The sequence below is a fragment of the Lissotriton helveticus genome, chromosome 4_1 (genome assembly GCF_964261635.1).
Source record: "Lissotriton helveticus chromosome 4_1, aLisHel1.1, whole genome shotgun sequence".
NCBI lineage: Eukaryota > Metazoa > Chordata > Amphibia > Caudata > Salamandridae > Lissotriton > Lissotriton helveticus.
Window position 1 is genome coordinate 59,263,995 of NC_136063.1, and position 22,843 is coordinate 59,286,837.

The following is a 22,843-nucleotide window of genomic DNA, read 5'->3' on the forward strand; positions in this document are numbered from 1 at the left end:
CATCTATAGTTAAGATTGTATAAGGGTAGATTTGTTTTTGTTTGTGGATTATAAATATTATTATGGTGTTATTTGAACTGTTACTAGAAACTAAGGTACTTTCAAACCTTTCTGAATGGCAGTATCTCTTCAGAGTCAAGGTCTAAGATTCATACTCTTGAGGTTAAATGAATATTTTCTGTTGAGGAATGGAAGAGATCTAAATATTATGTTTTAATCAACTAAGAGATCAACTAAGAGAGGCGGTATCCCTTTTGTATCTACTTGGAAGTACTCACCTTTTTTGATTTCTTACTATTTGAACAAAGGACCTATATGTTCAATATAGATGTGTTATAGAGGTGATTTAGTCATGTCATGTTTGTGGACATCCTTAGGATTTCTCTTGGGCTGTTCTCTGGTTTATCACATGAAACTCAGTGAATTTAATTATGTTTTGCAATTATGGTTTCCTTGTAATGCAGGCATTTTTTTTAAGGTTGATATTGAACTTTCCATACAGTGTCTTTGTTTTAATACAGTGTAGTAATGATGAAATTGTTTTTTCTGCACCCAAGGATGGTTTTGTCTTGGTAGAATGTCTTGTGGGTGACTGTGATTATGACATACTGCTTGGGCATATCCTCAATATGTAAAGAATGGGAAGAGGAAAGAGATGTCGAGGTAATATTTAGATTACTTAACTGTAAGTTTCCTTCCTCATCTCAGTAGTCAGAAGCCTCCCTGCATCCCTTACTATCTGCAAACCTCCCTCAACAATCTGATAGAGGGCTTTTGGAAACAGGTTGGGTGGGAGCGAGCAACAGGAATAAAGGTGGGAAGGAAAAGGGGTGGGAGGAATATAAGAGGAATCAACCTGAAAAAGACTCTCCAAAAATGAGATGTGGAAGGACACAAGTAATGCATCGATGCTCCAAGGAAGAGACATACACATGAAAAGGAATGAAGACTACTGCAAGATACCAATATAAAGTAAGCAAATGAGAGTGAAAATGAAGCCAAGTGGTAAGCCCACTGTTAGAAAGCTAAAGGTCTTGAAGAGACAGTAAATGATCTGTCTAGCTGAGACACAAAATTGTCACAAGAAAGAGGCATTGGGGGTTTATAGGAGGATAGCTGGCGTCATCCATGAAAATGAAAAAGAGCTTGGAAAGTGTGACCATTGGCGGCTGGAGGATAATTCTTCAATAAGTACTGGGATGAAGAAAGAGGAATCGTAGTCATGAAGTTTAGTGGTATATAATCTAGATGAGGATTCCATCTGCATGTTCAAGTGTCTCGTTGCACATGCGCCTGCCCTTCACTGTTCATGACAGTAACTGACTGTGACTGTGCTCAAACCTGCTTCTAGCAGGGCTCATACATCTCATGTTTAAAAAGTTCTTTACATTCTTTTTCTGCATCAATCCTCATGACTCACCTGGCAGGTAGTTGATGGATCCTTCAGGCAAAGGGACACATCACACCACATATAGACATCAGGCTGCCCATTAAAGATGAATGCCTCGATCTCAAACATGACTTGCATTGACTGGCCATTTTCTACTACCTGTACATTCATGGTTTGTGTCATTGCACAGCTGCAAAGAGAAAAGCATTGTGAAGCTAGATTTCAATATCAGCATATAAAGGCACAGTGCCTCCTAAAGGCAACCGACTTGCAGGGCCTGATTCGCAAGGGCAAACTAAAACTTAAGTCTAAGTCTACTACTTTTTGGTATTCATAAAGGAAAGTTACTACTACTAACTTTTCTACTAGTAAATCTTGTAACATTATTAGTAGTTCTAAACCTACAAGTAGTGAAGTTACTGGTTGTAAATTACCTTTGTGAATACCAAAAAGTAGTAAACTTAGACTTACATTTAGTTGTTTTTGGTATTCACAATGCTAAGCTTCTAATAGTAACTTTATTGCAAGTAAAGGTACTAGTAATAAAGTTGGCAGTAGTAAAGTTACTATTAGTCATTTACATTTGTGGATTCCAAAAAGTATTAAACTTAAATCCAAGTTTTTACCTCTGTGGATTGGGCCCGCAATGTGTCCATCAGTGCCTTACAATGGTATTGGGTAAGATTTCTTTATTTTACAAATGTGTGAATTCAGTACTTTTTATAAAGACAAAGCTGAGGTTTGACAAAGTAATCAGTTCCCAGGATGTGTTTGTTGTTCCATCTTTTTGAAAATACTTGAATAAGAGCTTATTTGCTTTGGGATCATTTATAAAACAAAATGAACTTCCGACTTCTCTTGTTCCACTTTAATAGCACAAAAGAACCAGAAGTCAACATGTGTTTAGAAACTTAATTTTTTACTTCTTCAGGACTTGAAAATAACATACATGGTATTGTGTAGTCAGTCATTGATAGAGGTACTGATGTACAGTTTCACATTATACCACACTTTACAGTGAGCATGATAGCTTTATTCTATCACTGCTGGTTGAGTCCTGTAGTTGTAAAGCACTCAACCTGTTGAAACCAATTGCCTTGAGTTAGCATGCTCACAGCTACATATTGTATATGCACTATCACAATCCATATGTAAATGTAAATGTAAATGTAAATGTAGTTGAGCTTATATAGCGCACAGCTACCCGCAGTGGGTTTCCCGGCGCTTGCTTAGGGAACCCTTCCTGGTATTCCCCTGTGAGATAGCAGGGTATCCACAAGGTGAAAGTCAGGCATCCCGCCGCGAGGGGCCATATCATGCCACAAACCCTCATCAATGCATCCCCACAATAGGAATAGCGAACAAGTTACTTGAAGTAAAACTTTATAAACATAATTGCAATTTAAATTGTATTTATATGGCGCTTACTACCCTTGATACAGTGTTGATGGGCTTTTCAGCAAGCAGATTGCTACTCCGGAACCCAACATGGATTGGTGGTGGGTTGGTAAAGGGAAATGTACATTTTTTATTTTATCAGTGGACATGTGAGTTTGTTTGTTGTATTGACTGAGATAAAGGAGGGATAGAGGAAGGGAGAGTCTAGAAAGTGCGTTCTGGAAGATCATAGTAGTAAAATGAGGTTTGGGATGAGTCAATGGATGGATGGATAAGGGTCGAGTCTGCAAAGAGTTAGTTTCTAGGAGATCATAATAGTACAATGAGGTTTGGGATAAGACAGAGAGTGAAGCTATAGGATATATTGAAAGAGGTATTGGATGAGACATAGAGTAGTGAATTGGAAATAGTTAAAGTTTATTTTCCCTACAAACTTGTGACCCGCTCCGGTCCGCTCCTATCCTGAAAGTCTCAGGGTGATTCGTCAGGCGGGGGCTGAGAAAAAAGGGGGTCTCAAAACGTGTATTCACCATGCAATTTTCCATAGGAACCTTTAGTCGCAGCTACAGCCCGAACTGCTAAACAGAATTTCACCAAATTTGGCAAAGAGCTAGCTTAGGTTCAGACTTGTGCCTTTTGGTTAAATGGTGTAAATCTGTTCAGTAGTTCCTGAGAAAATCAAAGTAAAATCACATATATATCTATGGCCGCGGTGGATCCACGCACCCTATGCGCACCCTTCCGATCACGAGCTGCATGCTAATTGGCTGTCAACTGGCTGTCAACATTCCAAACCAGGTAGTGTTGGCAGCCATTTTGTGCCTCAGTAGAACAGAGGCTCAAGAAGTCAGTAGAACAAGTGTGCAACACGTATAAAGGGGGCAGGGTAGAAATACCTTGACCCTCTAGACCTGCTTAGGGGTTCACACAAGGACCCCCAGGGCCCAAAAAATGTTTTTTTTTTAAACTGCAAAATACACACAGGGTGCGCGGATCCTGCCATAAAAATAAAACTAAAATGAAGCGTGGGATAATAATTAATAATAAAAAAATAATTAGCCTCCGGGGGGGCCAAATTCTGGGGGCAAAAATATAAAATTTGATGGGGGCCCAGAGGGGCCCCCCAACTCAGGTGTCCCCCACCCACCGGGGCTACAAAGTAAATGAGTGGGGGGGCTCAAAGGACTCCCCCAGCAAAATACATGGGAGGGGGGCTCAAAGGCCTTGTGGCCACCCTCCTGGAGCCGTCAAGGGCCCTGAGGACCGCCACCCCCCAGGGCCAGCTCCTGCAGTGTCCGGGGGTGCCCATCCCCGGGACACTGCTGTTTGCAATGGCAGGGTGAAAGCCGAAGTCTCCGCCCTGTCATAGCAAAATTGGTTTTGATTTTGAAAGAGAGAGCAGGGAAACCTGCTCTCTCTTTCAAAATGCAAACCATATTGCTTTTCCACACGGGGAGTTGCATGTTAGCAGCTCCCCGTGTGGGAAAGCAATGCCGGCTCCCAAAGGATGCGAGGAGCTGGCTGGGACCTTGGGGGCATTGGGGCTCCCCCCATGGTCCCCAAAGTTGTATACTGGCCCCGGGGGATGGAGTAACCTGGGAAAATAGAAATTAGTGATATGTGCAAATTTATTTTTTACTGTCAAATTAGGAGTCTTGTACCCAGCGCGGCCCCCTGGTGTGCCCGAGCTGGGTGCACGACTCCTACGCGTTGGGTACATGACTCCTAACGCATTGGGTGCATGACTGCTAACGTGTTAGGTGCATGACTCCTAACGCATTGGGTGCACGACTCCAAGCAAAAAAAGTCATATTTTTCAGATATACATCAAGCTTATGTGTTTAGATCTTGGGTGGTTCTAAAAAGATCTGTTGTCTTTATTGAGAGATGTTGGTACCTATAAGTAAGTACCTATGCAGTGTCTAAAGTTGATGAGGAAGACTCTGTTACCCTCACCTGTAAAATATACACCATCTCTCCTGTAGATGCCATCCATATTGAAATGCAGATTGTTGTGGTAAATGGACCCCATCCTATAATCTCAGAGAAAAGCAGAAACAGCTTTATTGACATGTTTCCTAGCTTTCTTAATCTGTGGACACAATTGATTGGTCCAGTTCCTATTCTGTCTTTGGCATATGTTAGAATAGACTAAGGCAGTTTGGGGAAAAGTGACATCAATTCTCCAAGGGTATCCTTCATAAGCATTTCCAGACCTACCCAAGTCAAAGTGCCTAGGTCATTGCCACCAAAGTGCACAATTATGAGGTCAGGGTGTTGGAGATGCAAAAAGGATGTGTCCAATGGCATCAATTGGTACCACTTTAATCCTCTCTATCCAATCCATTTAATGTCTACATTTGGCAAAGCTAGGTTTTTGTCAATGTCTCTGTTTTCTGCATACATTTGGCTTCAGAAAATATAGCTGTGTCCCACAATCCACACTCTAAGCATATTGAAGGGAGGTCTGGATGCACTCAGAAGGTGTCTGTATGTGAAACGGCAGTTTGATAACTAAGATTTTTCTACAATGTTGGATAAGATGCAGTTTTGAAAAAAGAAAATAAATGATTGGTTGTTTGAGAACATTCTATACTGAAAAGTAGGGTGCATGTTTCTGTTTTTTAAAAGCATGATTCTTATCGGTTTACAAAAACTGTTTGAAACGAACATTACATAGGATAAGGTGATATTTTGAAAAGTCAAGCACACTTGCTGTTTGGATTAGCAACATTGTGTGCTGAATTTGTGACCTGTGTGCTCAGTTGAGTGTTTCATGAACTGTTACTATGGTAACAGGCAGTAAGCAGATTGGGGGTAGGGTTAAAACTTATGTCAATTGGAAAGAGTTGAAATGTGTAACCAATAGAAATGTGTGTTAGGTTTTGAATTAATGTGGGGAGCAATGTGATTTGATATTTACATGTATATGTGTGCAGATTGAGAAGAAAAGTCTGCCATTTGTTTGGTTTTGCTAAAAGCAGTGAAGTACAGAGATTCTGTATAATAAAATCTGGGGTGTGACTGACATACTTCTTAATCTATAAATCAATTTAAAAGGTGAGTTATTAATTCGTGAGGGGTTGTATGTGGTGACTTTGTTTTTAATAAGAGTAATGTGTTTCACCCGCTAAAATCCAGGGAGTAGTCTTGCTTGTCTAGAATCATATTGTGAGTCTGTCTGCATTTGGGAACCATTGTGAGAGCAGTATTTGGGTACTTCATTACTTTGCAGACAGATAACTGCTTTAAAACTGGTCACGTTGGCAAGTTTTAGTAGCATTAGAAGCCAGTCATTGCTTATGCATTCGCAAAATGAGTCAGGCGTTCACACTAGAGTGTAGTTCTGAAATATGTAGAATGTGCGCAGTCACCTTACTCCTTTCAGACTAGTGAATGTGTTTTGGTAAAGTCCAAGGGATACTATTGATTGTCTAGAATCATACTGTGAGTCTGTGTGCATTTGGAAACCATTGTGAGAGAAGCATTTGGGTACTTCTGTCTTTGCAGACACGTTACTGCTTACAAACCTATCCTGTTCTCATGTTTTGGTAGAATTAGAAGCCAGCCATCGCTTATGCATTCGCAAAATGAGTCAGGGTTCCACACTAAAGTGCATCAATGAAATATATGTAGAATGTGTGCAGTCACCTTACCCCTTCCAGACTAGTGAATGTGTTTTGGTAAAGTCCAAGGGATAGTTTTGCATGTCTAGAGTCACACTGTGAGTCTGAGTGCATTTGGGAACCATTGTGAGATAAGCATTTGGGTACTTCATATCTTTGCAAACAAATAACTGCCTAAAAAACTATCCTGTTCTCAAGCTTTGGTAGAATTAGAAGCCAGTCATTTCTTATGCATTCGCAGAATGAGCAAGGCATGCACAGTAGCAGTGCTGTAGGGAATTGTGTAGAATGTATGCAGCCACCTAACACCTTCCAGACTGGTGGGTCTCTTCTGCTAAAATCCAGGGAATAGTCTTGCTTTTCTAGAATCATACTGTGAGACTTTGTGCATTTAGGCAACCATTGTCAGAGAAGCATTCGGTAACTTCATGTCCCCTTGAACTACTCTAATCATTCAGTCAGTAACCAAGTACTCATGCAGTGATCAAGGGCCTTAGCACATGGACTGCTTCAAACTCCTATGCACTACGCATGTAGTCCTCTAACAATAATAAATAATAATCCACATTTGTAAAGCGCACAATCATCCATAAGGGTCTCTAGGCGCTAGGGGCCGTCGGGAAGATTAAGCAAGCTATTGCCCAGAGTCACATGGTGCTGGGCTAACCTGCCGCCGGTGCCAGGGATCAAACCGTGATCCCCAGATTCCGGAGTCAGTTGCCCTAGCCACGGCGCCACACCTCTTCCTAACCACCTACACACTTGTGTTTCAGGCCTATAATTCCCAGTCAGTATCCACACACTCCTGCAAACTCCCTGTTACTCCCCTTGCATTCCTCTAGTGACCCTTTCAGCACCATGTACTAATACATTCACTGCAGTAAAATACAACCAATTATAAATTCACCCACGGTCTCTACTTGTAGTACTCTAATCATTCAATCAGTACATAAGTACTCATGACGTGATCCAGGACTTTAGCACATCAACTGGTACAAACTCCTATGTACTATGCATGTAGTCCTCTAACCACCTACACACTTGTGTTTCAGGCCTACAATTCCCCAGTCAGTATGCATACACTCCTGCAAACACTCTGTTACTCTCCTTGCACTCCTCCATTGACCCTTTCAGCACCATGTACTGACCCATTCACTGAGGCAAAATACAACCAATCATACATTTACCCAGTGTCTCTCCTTATACTACTGTAATCATTCAGTCAGTATCCAAGTACTCATATAGCGAGCCAGGCCTTAGCATATGAACTGCTACAATCTCCTATGCACTTTGCATGTAGTCCTCTAACCACCTACACACTTGTGTGTCAGGCCTACAATTCCTCAGTCAGTAGCCATGCACTCCTGCAAACACCCTGTTACTCCCCTTGCGCTCCTCTAGTGACCCTATCAGCACTATGTACTAATCCATTCACTGCAGTAAAACACAACCAATTATAGATTTACCCAGTGTCTCTCCTTATATTACTCTAATCGTTCAATCAGTACATAAGTACTCATGCAGTGATCCCGGACTTTAACACATGAACTGGTACAAACTCCTAAGGACTATGGATGTATTTCTCTAACCACCTACACACTTGTGTTTCAGGCCTATTATTCCCCAGTCAGTATCCACTCATACTTAGTGTGTTATAAAATCATTATTACAAGTATTCTGTTTTCCATACAGTCACTCACACTATCACTGAGTCTTATGTGGAGAAGCGTGGCTCAGTGGTTAGAGGCGGCAGACCCGGAAGCTGAGATCGACCGTGGACCAGGGTTCGATTCCCCGCCTCGGCGGGTCTCGGGCTCAAAAATTCCACGGACTCGACAATTCTCGCTCCGGTGCCTACTCGAATCACAGGGTCACTCTCTGCAACTCTGGGCAATAGCTTGCTTAATCTCCACTACGGCCCCTCGCGGCGGGATGCCTGGCTTTCACCTTGTGGACACCCTGCCGGGGTTTCTCACAGGGGAATACCAGGACGGGTTCCCTAAGCAAGCGCCAGGATGCCCTTTGGGTGACAGGTTTGCGCTATATAAGTACACCTACATTTACATTTATGTATAAACAACAACTGTCACATACACTGCCTTTTATATTTCTACTTTGTTAGACATGTATCATTGAGAAATATATTTACTCATTACCACACCCATAACGAGATTCACTCACCCAAACAACTGTTTCCACTTGCAGTCTTAACCTCATATACCTACTAAATCAACTATTTATACATCTTTGGACAGTCAAACACCTCCCACCCACCCACACACACATTCACTCTACCATACAAATACTCACGTAACTAATTAATAACTAATATAGACTTTCAAATAGCGAGTAACCAACTTATGCAGTAGTTTACACAACAAGAGACAGAGTGATAGATATTCACACAGTTTAATCACTATCCCATATATTTAGTGAGACACTTTAAATTAGTCACTTAGACAGTCAATCACAGTGCTACTAAATCCTTCATCCACACAATTATACATCCGCTAAGTCTTCAATGCAGATTGCTATATATATATAATATTTATTTATATAGCGGACCAAACCACATTCACTGGATGATGTCATCAGTGACGTCATCGGTGATGTCATTTGAGATGTCTTCAGTGATGTCATCAGTGATGTCACTGACCATGTCATGAATGACTGTAATATGTGACATCATCAGCAGTGGATTGTGGGCGCACCCATTATAGTTAGTACAACTAACTATATCTGAGGAATTTCAATGGCGGGTGGGACATGCGCGGCACCAGGTCCGGCGACCCTACATCACTCGGACTGGGATTTGGTGGTTGGGGGAAGGCAGCGGCGGACCCCCCATGCACCATCTGGCTGCAGGTGACTGCTGGCCCCCTGGAAGTTCGACACGGGAACTGAGGTGGGCAGAGACCAGCGAGAGGGCACGGTGAGCCATCACAATTGCTGCAGTCCCGGGCTCCTTGCGGAAGCAGAAGCTTAGACTCTGAAGGGTGGTGCACTGCATCGTTTTCAGCACCGGCACAGAGAAGGATGCCAGGACATAACGCAAACCCTACCCTGTAGCTGCACAGAGGTAACGAACAACCGATGGGAATACATCTTGCGGCCCTATAGAGGGGATGCTGAAAGTGAGGCCGAGCGATTCTTGCGTCACAACGAGACTGGTGCGAGGTGCCCCCCTTCACTACAACGAATGCACGAGGACCGCACTGGGAATATACAGCGGTGCGCGGACGGGCCCGACCAGGGTTGGACACTGGGAGCGAGTGCAGCGTGCTGGGACGGAACTACCGCAGCTAGATTAGGATTCAGCCCTGGTACTGCGCACTACGCTGCTCAACGGCGAAACCTGGCAGGTCTGAGTCTGTTGGTGCACCCAACTAGCTGGCTGGGAAGCGCAACTCTTTGACTCTCCACGTGTCCTGCTGGGGATTGGACCCAAGAAAATGGTTCAAGGGGACAAAACCGAGAGCAAGCTTCTTTTCTCGCAGAGGCGCTCACAACTGCAGGGAGCCACGGGGGTGGACCAGGCGACTGCGCCATTGGAAGACGAGACTGCGGCTGGGTCGGACATTAAGTCTCTCCTGATGTCCATGGAGAAGGGGATACAGGGGAGTATATCTTCGTTGGGCTCTAAGATTGACGCCTTAACCTACAGGATGGATCGCATGGCAGAACGCATAGATAAGCATGCGGAAAGACTGGACATGTCGGAATGTAGGCTCACGGAAGTGGAGGAGGCCCAGATGGAACTTGATACGGGACACAAAAAACTGGATAAGCTCATGCAAACGCTCCAAGATAAAACGGAGGATTTGGAGGCCCGTTCCCGGCGCTGTAACCTCAGAATCACGGGTCTGCCGGAGACCACTTCAACAGGACCTATGGAAGCGTTTGTGGAGAAACTCCTCACGACTCTCTTGGGTGAGGGTGTTTTTTCAGCAATGTTTGAGGTGGAAAGGGCGCACCGCTCATTGGGACCGAGACCACGGCCGGGGACCCCCCCCCCCCCGACCTATCATAGCGAAGTTGCTTAATTATCGGGACAGGGACACTGCTCTACGATTGGCCAGATCCAAACCTACCCTGCAATATGACGGTTCGTCCATTTCTGACTTCACCGCCAGGGTGCAGGAGGCACGCAAGCCATTCATTCCGTACAAGAAGCAGCTGAAAGACCTAGGCCTGGACTATGCGATGCTGTACCCGGCGAAACTCAGGGTCAATCGTCAGGGTCATTCACACATATTCACGGACACCGCCACACTCCAGCGCGCAATAAAAAGCTGGACCAAGGAACAATCTAATAATGTGGGTCGATCGAATGAGGAGGGAGAGGACAGCAGCCGGCTAGATGAACAGGAGTAGCTGAACTTCAGACTGGGCGGTAGCACTTGATTGAGATGCCCCCGTCTCACAAGTTGGTATTGCAATTGATGTTTGTTTTTGCATTGTGGGGGGGGGATAGACATTGCTGAGAACGGTGAGACACTTGGGGTTTTTTGCGCTTAGTAGTTATGCTGTGCATATTGCTCATCCAAAACTGGGACTCTGGGTGGGGGGGAGGAGGTGGGGGATTGATACATGCAGTGGTTGTTATATTGTTTTATTACTACGCTCATTTGGTGCTGGTTTACAGGGCACGACAGTAGCGGGGGTGCGGCTCTCGGAGCACATTGTGCATGTCTAAGATACTATGGGTTCTAGGTGAACTTGGCCCCAGCTTGCAACGCACCATAGGGTTGTTCTTTCTACGGTTGGGTCTAAAATGGGAGGGGGAGGGGGCGGGAAGGGGGTCGGCCAGGCCAGGTTGGGGGAGGTCTGCTGTGGGAGGGGGAAGGAGTTATTTTTTTAACTTTGGATGCATTCAATCTGGGGGGAAGAAACTTTAGATGCCTTTCACACATACTGTCATTGTCTAGAGCACGCCTGATCTTGCCTCAAACATATTGTTTCTTATATAAGAATGTCTGCAAATAGCGTACCGAGTGGTCATGATCCAGCACCCTCTCTGCGAGTCCTCACTTGGAACGTCGGAGGCTTAAACCACCATCGTAAACTTAGGAGAGTGTTGAGCTATCTTCAGCGTCATAGGGTGGATCTGGCTCTTCTGCAGGAGACCCACTTGCCGGCAGCTGGATTTACGACACACTCAAGGGGAGTCCTGACCTGGGTTAACCCGAGAACCACACTGACTCAGACCCTTTTGAAAGCTTATTCGGAGGGGAGATATGTCAATACCAGGTGTAGCACAGGGGGGGTGGGACTTTGTGGTAGTCAATTTATATGGCCCCAACTTTGACTCTCCGGTTTTTTATAACACATTGGCATCTGCAGTTCGCTCTCATGCTTCATCCCGAATGCTATGGGGGGGGGGGAGACTTTAACTTGGTACTTGACCCGGCGTTGGATAGGTCTGCAGGCCCCCTGCGTAAGCCATCGGCAGCTGCACAGGCGCTAAGCAGGGAGCTCCTCACATTAGATCTAGAGGATGTGTGGCGCAATAGACATGCTGAGAGGGGAGGGTTCACACACTACTCCGCATTTCATGATATACACACTAGGATTGACTACTGGATGGCGACGCCAGCATTGCTGGGTAGTATCAAGTCTTGTATAGTGTTGCCGCGCACCCTCTCGGACCACTCCCCAGTGCTTTTGGAGCTATATTCGCCTACCAAAATCATACCACCGTACACATGGCGTATCCCTCCCTATTCACTGCTTGACGAGAAGTTTCGAGGGGAGCTCGCGGAGGACATTGATGTCTTCTTCGACACAAATGTGGGTTTGGTGGATAGCTACCAGACGCTATGGGAGGCTTTTAAAGTATATATTAGAGGCATGGCGATGTCCAAACACTCCAGTGTCCTCAAATCAATTAGGGGACGGTTGTCGCTCCTAGAGCAGCAGTTATCCGCCCTTGAGGAAAGGCAGCGCGTTAGCCCAAACACAGAGGTCCTCGAGGAAATTAAGAGCCTGCTTACTGAATACCACGAGGAAGCGGACAGGGAGGTCCATATGGGGAAATACGCAGTGGCCAGGACGTATGGAGAGGGGGAGCGTCCGAGTTCTCTGCTAGCGAAAATTCTGAAAGGCCCTAGAGGGAAGACACAGATTACGGAGTTGAGGACGGCGGATGGTGGAGTGGTTACCGAGACTGTTGAGATAGCTGATCGGTTCAGAGACTTTTACTCAAACCTGTATTCGGCTAAAGGCAGGAACGTGGATGATGACATCACTGAATACTTAGAACACATTGCACTACCCATGCTCTCAAATACACAGCGGGAATTCCTAATGATGCCTATTGGCAAGGACGAGATGGTGGAAGCTTTGGCGAGCATGCATTCTGGCGGCGCTCCGGGCGCCGATGGGCTCACTGTGGGCTTCTATAAAGCGTTCCAGGAAAACCTCATCCTGCATCTTTTCGCACTGTTTGATGACATTTGTGTGGAGGGCAGCATGCCACCATCGATGAGGGAGGGATTGCTGGTGACTATCCTTAAGCCTCCCGATGAATGCAGCTCGAACAGACCGCTCTCGCTCATGAATGTTGATGCCAAATTGTATGCCAAGGTATTGGCTACGCAACAGGCTCTTCTAGCACCCGAGTTAGTTGCCCTGGAACAAGCGGGTTTTATCCCCAATAGCAACCTCACGTATAACGTTAGGACGGTCCTAGGGGTGGTTCAACATGTAAAACAAGAGGCGAAAGCTATAGCAGTCTTCCTAGACATGGAAAAGGCCTTTGACTCTGTTGAGTGGACTTTTATGATTAAAGTGCTGCGGCGTATGGGACTGGGTGAGCCCTTTATCCAAATGATCGGAGCCTTATATCATGGCCTGTCTGCGAGGCTGCCAGTGGGGGACCTGGTAATGGACCGCTTTCCTATCGGCAGGGGGACCAGACAGGGGTGCCCTCTTTCGCCATTGCTCTGTGCGCTGGTGGCGGAGCCACTGGCTTGCGCACTGCGCGAATACCATTGGCATGAGGGTGTTAGTTTTCCAGCTCACAAAATCATAGTTTCTACATATGCAGACGACACCCTGCTCTATAGGGGTATTCTAAATGACTTCCGGTGGCGTTGCGACGACTGGCGGATATGGGCATGTTGATGGGCAGGCGAGTAGTGGCATTAGCTGGATATGGGGACCACCCCCGACCACCAAGAGATGGGCACACGACATGATTTATTGCTGCACACAAACAGAACATTATAGCGAACTGCTTCCTCCAACTTCCCGACCTAAGAAGTTCTGGGGGTTGTATTGGACACACCTGAACACAATGAGCGCAGAGGAAGAGTCGCGGGAGGTGGGTGATGGCACACTGGTAGCTGCAGAGACTACATCACGACAGGGAGCAGACTTGACGCATTTCCTGAGACTGAGGCTGTGGCGGGGCTTCCAGGTGCTTGGGGGTTGCTATCTACTTCCTCTTGCGGAGGTGACGGGCGACTTTGAACGGACTGAGGCAGTGCAAAACTATGACCGTAGCAGTTGAGGCGTCAGGGGTGTGTAATGGACACACAACTTGCAGGAATGCTAAAGGCAGTTTTGGCGGGTTTGAGGGCGGGAGGGGAGGGGGTTGAGTTCTTTAATTGTTTCTGAGCCAGTGTTTCTGTATGAACAAGGGCGATGATCATCTTGGCTATCGCTTATTTTAGTTCCGGGGTGGGACTGCTGATGGGGGAGGGAGACCTCTCTTCCATATTAGGGAGGATTGTCGCCCACTTAGGGGTACTATTTGGAGTCAGCCTTTATCAGAATGTTGCATTGCCGCCGGACCTCAGGGTTGTCGGCCACATGGCTGTTTTTCAGTAGTCTGTCATTATTATCTGACCCCGATTTTACCTGCGGCCGGCCTCCGGGTTGTAGGCCTGAAGCTGTGTATCACTGCCTTGGCGACAATAAAGTTTGTTAAAAAAAAAAAAAAAAAACTATAGCACCTCTGAAACCTGTTTTTTTCAGTGATTTCTAAGGTTTTTTAAATGCTAATTCCTAACTATAACATGTCGGAAACCTATGTTTTTTTCAGTGAACATACATATACACATAAATATGTATATATACTTATGCACAAATACACACACAAATATATATATAAAAAATATCAAATAAAATAAAGAAATGTAGGTAAACATTTAAAAAAAATCCCAAAAAATTAAGAAAAGAATGGTAAAGATACAGAAATGAATTATCTTTATGTATAGCACCATGTGAAAGTCGGTGTTTCAAACTATTGCTCTATACATATATATATATATATATGGACTTCATATAGTACAACGTTAAATCTTTCTTTTTCTCTCTAGTTGCCAGTAGTTATTTATAGTTAGGGCCATATTTACTTCCCTATATCGTTGATGTTGGTTGACGAATCTTCATAAAAGTATACCATGATTCTTGTTGTCCATGGAGAGTTTCAAGGCGATCCATCAAGCAGGGGCCAAGAAAAGGGGGGTCAAAAAGTATTTTTCCCAGGTTAATTCGCATAGAGATATTAGTCTCGACTACAGCCGAACAGCTGGACAGAATGACACCAAATTGGCAGAAAGGTAGCTTTTGGTCCAAAAACAATCTTTTTTGTTATTTGGTGTAAATCCATTCAGTAGAGTTTGAGATATTAAAAGAAATGAGAATTTGTAAATATAGGGACATGGATCCTCCAAGGACCCAACAGTGCCATTGCTAAAATGTGATTGGCTTCCAACACTTGAAGCAGAAAGTTTTGGGAGCCATCTTGGGACTCAAAATAAACAGTTAAAAAAAGAGAAGGGGGTAGGGTAGCAATACCCTGGCCACGCTAGGCATCTTGGTTACCCTGCATAGAGCAAAAAAAAAAAAATGTTTATATTTATTTTTCTGTGGAAATCATGTGGCTCCACGGCTTCTGCTGAAAAACCATTTAAAAAAGAAGCGCAGCCTCCCCTGCTACTAAACGATTTAGCCCCCAAGTGGGCCAGGTCCCGGGGGCATGAGGAATTCTAAAAAAGAGGGTAGCACATGATGACCTCCTACTAAAGCTTATGTAAGCCATGGTGAGTGGAGAGGGGTTGGACAGGGACTGAGTAACCTTCAGCTTTTGGGATCTATTGTGTAGAAAAGAAGAAAACCAGTTAAGCACCATCCCTGATAACCCCATCATGTGATCCAGTAGACAGATGAGAGTATCATGTTTGTCTGTGTCAAACACTGACGAAAGGTCAAGTAGGATCAAAAGGCATGATTTCTTTGTGTCTAGCGTACATAGTGGATCACCCACAATATGAATAAGAGCAGATTCCGTGATATGACCTTGCCTGAAGCTTGGTTGGAATTTGTCAAGGAGTTTAAATTGTTCAATAAATCTACAAAGTTGGATGTGAACACATTTCTCCAGGAGTTTTGCCAGTGTAGGAATGGTTGAGATTGGATGGAAATTGTGAAGATTGGTCTGATCAGCCATTTTGGTTTTTTGTATGCGGGTGACCTGCTGACATAGCACCACCATGACATATACCATCTCATAAGTATTCCCCTGTACACTGTGGGGAGTCCTACCCCACACCACAATCATCTGCAAGGGGTTTAACTTAACCCGTATACCGCAGCAGCAATTCCGCCACGGTGCGGGCGAACGATTGTGAGGGCAGGGCCGCATCGGGCAACGGACGTGGGCAGCACTACCGAGGTAATGCTCGTGACTGCCGTTGGCGTACTGGCGCATTTAAAGGGTTAAGGAGAGGCCCTATGATGAAGCCTACACAAGAATAAATGAGAGTGTTTGTCCTTGATAATTCTCTTTTCAAGTACAGATACCATGTGTTCTTCATAATGTAAGGACATATATGGGACCTGAAATTATCCAGCTGTTTCCTATTATAAAAAGAAGCCCTTTACTATTTAAAATTATGTGTGAACAGAAATAATTGTAACACCTGTCAATAGTGCAATAGGGTGCAATAACATATACCCTGAGAGGTGTTGAGACAAGGGTTATCTTGATTAATGTGAACTACGAACTGTATATTTTCTGTTCTTCTAAGTTTGTTTCGCAGCAATACCAGTATTAGGGTCCCAAGGATTCTGTTTTGTCTTCAGATATATAAATGTATTGTTTGTATGTATATTTTTTTTATGTCTTTGTAAAAAAATCTGTATTGTACAAGTGATGAAAAAACATATAGATATATAAAAACTGATGTATAATGACTTACATCAGATCTACAACCCAGTTTGAGTGTGTTCTTGAATTAAGATAATCGGTTGGTTTGAGAATGACTTCTCATTGATGGACTAACTTAGGTTTCCATCATTTATTGAAATAATTATTGCTGTATCCATTCCGCTGCATTGTTTTTGATTTTGCTTGGTTTCCCATTACTGGGCATTAAATAAAGAGTCAGAGTTTCTGTCAAAATAAGTTTATTGAGATTTAAGGCAAAAAAAGTCACTCCACCTCAAGTAGCTCACAGGCGCATAATAAACTAAAAGTTATAGAACATTACTGAGGAGAGCACAACAGGTTTCTGACTTAGAGTATACAGGAGGGAATAAGACAATATTATTTGCAAATTTACTCCAGTCCTGCCCATGATCTAGTAATAAAACATGTTTTACACTTTTTTATTCGTTGCACTTCTTTAAGATTCTGTACCTTAGTTCACATTATGCTCAGGCCATTGAACTTTAACGACATACCCTACTCTTCAATTGAGCATTCCTACACTTTACAATTTACCATGCTTACTTTTATCTTTCTGTTGCCTTTTTTTTATGTCGTCCTTATCTACGTGCACTTACCAATTATTATTAACCCGATGATGGTGCAGATTAGTACTAGATTCCCTTCCTCTAAGGCATACAAAAGGGTATATAACAGTCACAGGATGGGGGAAATGTGGAATCCTATACCATATTTAGCAAATCATCCCATTCACTGTAAGCATTGACTCAGACCATTTATAGATACTCTTTAATCATACAGTTAACAAGATCATCTAATTAATTGAACCTAGGACAATATGGTGCTATTTTATGATGCTTCATTTTCAAACTCTGTAAAATAAATTTCATTTCATCAGACATTGACTGGGACCCATGGTCCGTATGTGAGGAATTCCTTTTAGATGAAGGTCTCATAAAACTCAATTAGTTTCTTCATAGAAGAACAGTTCACAGCCTTGTTTACAATCCCCCATCACTAGTATAAATATACCATCCAATCCCTTAGCAGATACTTGACCAGGAGCATAGCTTCAGGTAGGGAGGAGGTGTTTGGGGTGATACACCCCCTAAAACATGTAGGCTGTACTAAACAGTTGGGTACAAGTGTTTTCAGTTAGGTATGGTGAAGTGTCTGTCAGATTTTACCATGGACCTCTATGTGCTGACATAGACAGAAGCACTCACATACACACACTCTACTGTGAAGTCATGTATTGTGTTTCCTAAATGAATTGAAATTAAATAAGATTGCAAACATATACTCCATTGTTTCCCATGAAGAATGGATTCACCACTATCATTTAAGAAGAGGGCGCTGTGTCATGCGAGTCGCCATCATGCACATAATACAATATTAACATACTCATGTCTATTCACATTCCAAGCAAAACACGCATAGGTTCTTGATGAATATTTGCATAAATGTATTTACCTTCATTTTACTGTCATTTGATTTCTATTTTTATTTAACATTTCCCTCTCTTTTTTATTTATCAATACCATTTGCTGCTGATATTCAGGGTCTTCTATTAATTGCATTGTAATCATGCTAAAGTGCTCACATTTCACTGGGCACAGGGACCGACTAGGTTATTGTAGGAGGAGACAGGTAGGTGAGTATTGAGAAATGGTCACTTACCCGCCTGATATGAGTTCAATGCTGGGATCACCCAGGTTGATGCTGGGGGCAGCAACACACCGCTCTGCCCTTAGGGTAAATGTGTCTCCATCAGGGAATGTAGTTGAAATACCAATGTAGACTGGTGTGCCCACCTTCAGGGTGTCGTTTTCTAAGACTGGATCATTGAAGGAATTGGACTTGAAGGCGGCCATGGTGGCAGTAATTGATCCAGAGCCATCCTCTGATGGTCCAGTAATGTTGCTGCATATACAAATAAGAAGTTTTAGGTTACATAGAAGAGAGGGGGTTAAAATGTATTGATTAATAAACTTAGAATGTTATTTGGTTAAGTGTTCAGGAAATAGGCTTGAGGACATCTTACGCGACTCCAGATGAAGTACCTGAGGCAGAGGGTGTTACAGACCCTGATTAGGGTGATTTTGGTGCTGATCTAACAGAAGGGAATGTGAAGTCATACATCTGAGGAATGAAAGAACTGTGTCATGATCAAAGGCATTCATGACACATTGGCTGGATCACAGGACAGTTTTGACTGGGTCTCTCATATGTCCTTGGTGGCAAGAGATTGTTTGGTGCGAAAAGGACTTGCCATCATATTATACAAGTAGTTCTTCACCACGAGATGTCTTCTGATATTCATAAAGGTCAGGATATCTCTGAGCATGTGCAAGATCCAGGAAAACACATACTTTTTCATATTTCCTAGTCCATTCCATAAAAATAAACAGCAAGATTTGCTGATTTCATTTTAAACAAATTACATAAAATGAAAACATAGCAGTCTATTTGGCTAGAAAAGTCAACTTTACATAAAAAACATGAAGTGGTGTTGCAGTATAAATAGTACAACAAGCTTAAAACACCTCTATACCTTTAAGAACCCTAGAACCCTGCATTATCCTATCATTAAAATATATTTTTCTGCGACTGATAAAGTCTCAATTTGAGCGCTTACACAGCAGAAATTTGCAGCTTATGATTCAGAAAACTGGATGGCTTTCACATTAACGTAGTGTGTCATTATGCTTCATTACGCCTGTTACTTGTAGTCACTGGGACAAGATGATCTTCAGCACTTAAAGTGGATACTGAATTTTGGGCAGTCTATCACACTTTTCACATTTTTCATTCACCTCATCCCACAAAAAGGAGGAAAGGATACACCAGCTGGTCTTTGTAGGGTGGTCAGTTTTTAAAATGGACAGGATGAAGCCCCAGAGCTACAAGATGATACACAGAGACCGCACCAACAAGCACGGATGAGGCATCTCCATCATCGACAAGGACAGTATCCAATACACAACCACCGAAGATGACATCACACCAATCATGGAACACCTTAACTTCCAAATCCGAACCAACCCACAAACAACCATCAGAGAAACTTTCTACTACAAACAATCGGGCCCCCGCCCTGGCTTCTGCAGAGCCATCTCTGAATTAATCTTCCCTGTAGCAATCAAATCCAAACACAACATATTCCTTGGGGACCTCAACTTCCATCTGGACAACCCAACAGACACCAATTTTATCAACCTCCTGGAGAGCATAAGAAATATCGCAGGATACACATTTGACCCCATCTTCACAGCCAGCTACAGAGTCAAGTTCAGCCATGTCTCCGAGCTAAAGTGGACCGACTACAGCATAGTGCCGGGGGCACCATTGCAGGTGCCCCCGGCTCCTCCACCATGCCTCCCGACCACCCCCACCACAGATGGAACAAAGTCACAGAGATCCTGTAGACTATTGCTCTCCGCATCACCAGGGCCATGATCATTAGCAACCTAGAGCTGGACATCCTAACCTTTCCCAGCTGGATCTCCAACTGCGCAAACACAGTTGCCTCCACAAAACCAGTCACCACCAGCAGTTCCAGCAGACATGTCGGCTGGTTCACCCCTGAACTCTGTGGGTCCAAACAGGTAATGCAAGCAATTAGAACAAGTATTGGTATAGCCAATAGGTCTCACCTTTGGGGTTTTGTAACTGTTTAGGCAGAGCTATTGGTTTTGTCAGTGTCTTTAAGCTATGTTGTAGAGCAGCGTGGGTGCTGTGCAACATGTTGAAAAGTTATAAAAAAACGTATTTTAAGCACTCTGTATCTGTTGTGCTGGGTTATGGAAGTAGTGTTTCCTGTCCTGTGCATAGCAAGGTGTGGTGTTCTGATGTGTGGTTCCTTCTATATATTGGGGAGCGTTATGCATGTAGTGCTTCCCGTCCCATGCATGGCAAGGTATGGTGCTCTGCTATGCGGTGTGCAGACGCATCGAAGAAGCAGTCCTTGTGCCCACAGAGGTACGCTGCGTCCCCTGTGCAGGCTGTGTACCCTCTCTGCTCGGTGGTGACTGCTGGGCGCATACAGTGAATGAATGAAGCGCTCTGCACTCAGTGTGTACAATGCGCGTCACTGGGCAGGCTCAGAAATGGAGTGAGCTTAAAAGTAGCAGCACTGACCTGATATAGAGAGCCGTGAGGAGAAGAGCAGGAGGAACAGAGCGAGCAGCAAAGCCCAGCAGGCTTCCATCGATCAAAGCCTGGGCACAGACTGCAGGGGGCAGAGGAGGTGACCGGGGGTGAGGCAGAGAGGGGCATCACAGGACTTGTAGGGCAGTCCACAACAGGCAACAGGCACTTATGAGATGTGCCTTGTCCACTAGTCCTGGGAGGTGCTGTAAAGGCGCGATCTGAGAGTGGGAGGCAGACACGGAGAGGGAGGCGGCACGGGAGAAAGAGAGAATGAGAAGGACAACCAGGGAGTGAGATAAAACTGTGGGAGTCAGCACTAGTGATGGAGAAACAAAAACATCCCAATTTCGAGGGGAGAGAGAACAAGCACACGAGTGGTGCGCGCACCATAGCGAGACATCTGTTTTGACATATTGCACACGCGTCAGGGTACGATAATTCAAAACAGATGGTGCCTGTGTGGGTAACTGCAAGCAACAGGCCATGGGCGGAGCAAAGGAGGGACATGACACACACAAAGGCCAATAGGCTGTTAGCCAAAAAGAAAACACACGCATGCATGTGTGAAAAGTTGTGTTGAGCTCCAAAAGGTCGTTTTCCTATTGCAGCACATGTGTGCTGCTATAGGCTTGACCTAAAAATGATGTTGATCCACCAGGAACCTCACTGACCTGTCACTTTCAGAGCAACCCTCAGGAAATACCATTATCACCTCAAAGAAACCAAGACAGATGCCCTATCAATTCGAATCAAAGAAAGCACCAACCACACCAAGGAACTCTTCAGCATCCTAAGAGAGTTCTAATTACCTTAAGCCACCGAGAGCAGGATCTTCTCATCCCAAGCTCTCTGTAGTACCCTGGCTGACCACTTCCGCAACAAAATAATCAACATCTACGGTAACTTAAAAGCCACAACTCACAGACATTGACCACTCCCTGACACCAACCGGCACCTCAGACCTCCACCTACTCAATGCATGGAAGTCACTTTTGCAAATCAACGCCTCAGCCATCATGACCTCCACTCACTCCAGAGATCCCGCAGACCCCTGCCCCCGCCAGCCATTTCAACCTGTGGCACAAAGAAATCAGCAGCACAGTCACAGACATCCTCAATGCATCCATCTCCAAATCCAAGTTCCCAATGCACTAAGATCAACCCCCTCCTGAAGAAGCCCTCTGCCGACTCCAGAACCTAAAGAACTACCGCCCAATCTTGCTGCTACCTTATTCTGCCAAGGTTTTCAAGAAGCCTATCAACCGGTGGCTCACCCAATTCATGGAAAGAAACAACCTCCCAATTCAGTTTCCACACCAACCACAGCACTGAACCCGCCCTTATCACTGCAACCGATGACAGTAGAACCCTCTTCAGCCGAGGAGAAACAGCTTCCCTGATCCTCCTCGACCTATCAGTGACTTTTAACACTGTCTTCCAACACATCCTCATGAGAAGACTCCACCACATCAGAGTCGAGGGAAACACCCTCAAATGGATTGCATCCTTTCTCACCGGACACACTCAGAGAATCCGCCTATAGCCCTAAACCTCCAAAACCAAGAGTATCATCTGTGGTGTCCTCCAGGGCTCCACCCTCAGCCTACTTCACAAAATATACTTGACCCCGCTGGCCAATGTAGTACACACCCTCAAACTCAACAGCATCTCCAACGTGGAGGACACCCGACTCATTCTCTCACTCATTAAGCACACGGCCACCACCAGAACCAACTTCAGCAAGGCCATGACAAATGTCGCAGACTAGATGAAGGCCAACTGACTAAAGCTGAACTCGGACAAGATGGGGGTGCTTATCTTGGGGAGAAACACCTCACAATGGGATAACACCAAACTCTGACCCACACCCACCTCATCCAACCTAGCCTGCAATCTCTGGATCATCCTGAATGGCAAGCTCTCAATGCAGCACCAGGTCAACTCAGTAACCTCCTCCTGCTTCCACACCCCACAAATGCTCCCTAATATCTTCAGATGGACCCCCATGAACACCAGGAAAACAGCCATGCAAGGCCTCATCACCAGCCAACTCGACTACGAAAATACAGCTACATTAGGACCTCCACACAGCTCCTCAAA

General features: G+C 44.5%; 1 protein-coding gene across 1 annotated transcript in view; it reads right to left on the reverse strand.

Annotated features, from left to right (window-relative positions):
* Positions 1-22,843, reverse strand: part of LOC144827858 (uromodulin-like) — a 167,684-nt gene that overhangs the window by 30,558 nt on the left and 114,283 nt on the right. The window contains exons 5-6 of the mRNA XM_078686023.1: positions 18,272-18,514; positions 1,421-1,580 (exon numbers count right to left, since the gene is read on the reverse strand). Coding sequence (XP_078542149.1) covers positions 1,421-1,580; positions 18,272-18,514 — 403 coding nt within the window. The remainder of the gene's footprint in view (positions 1-1,420; positions 1,581-18,271; positions 18,515-22,843) is intronic.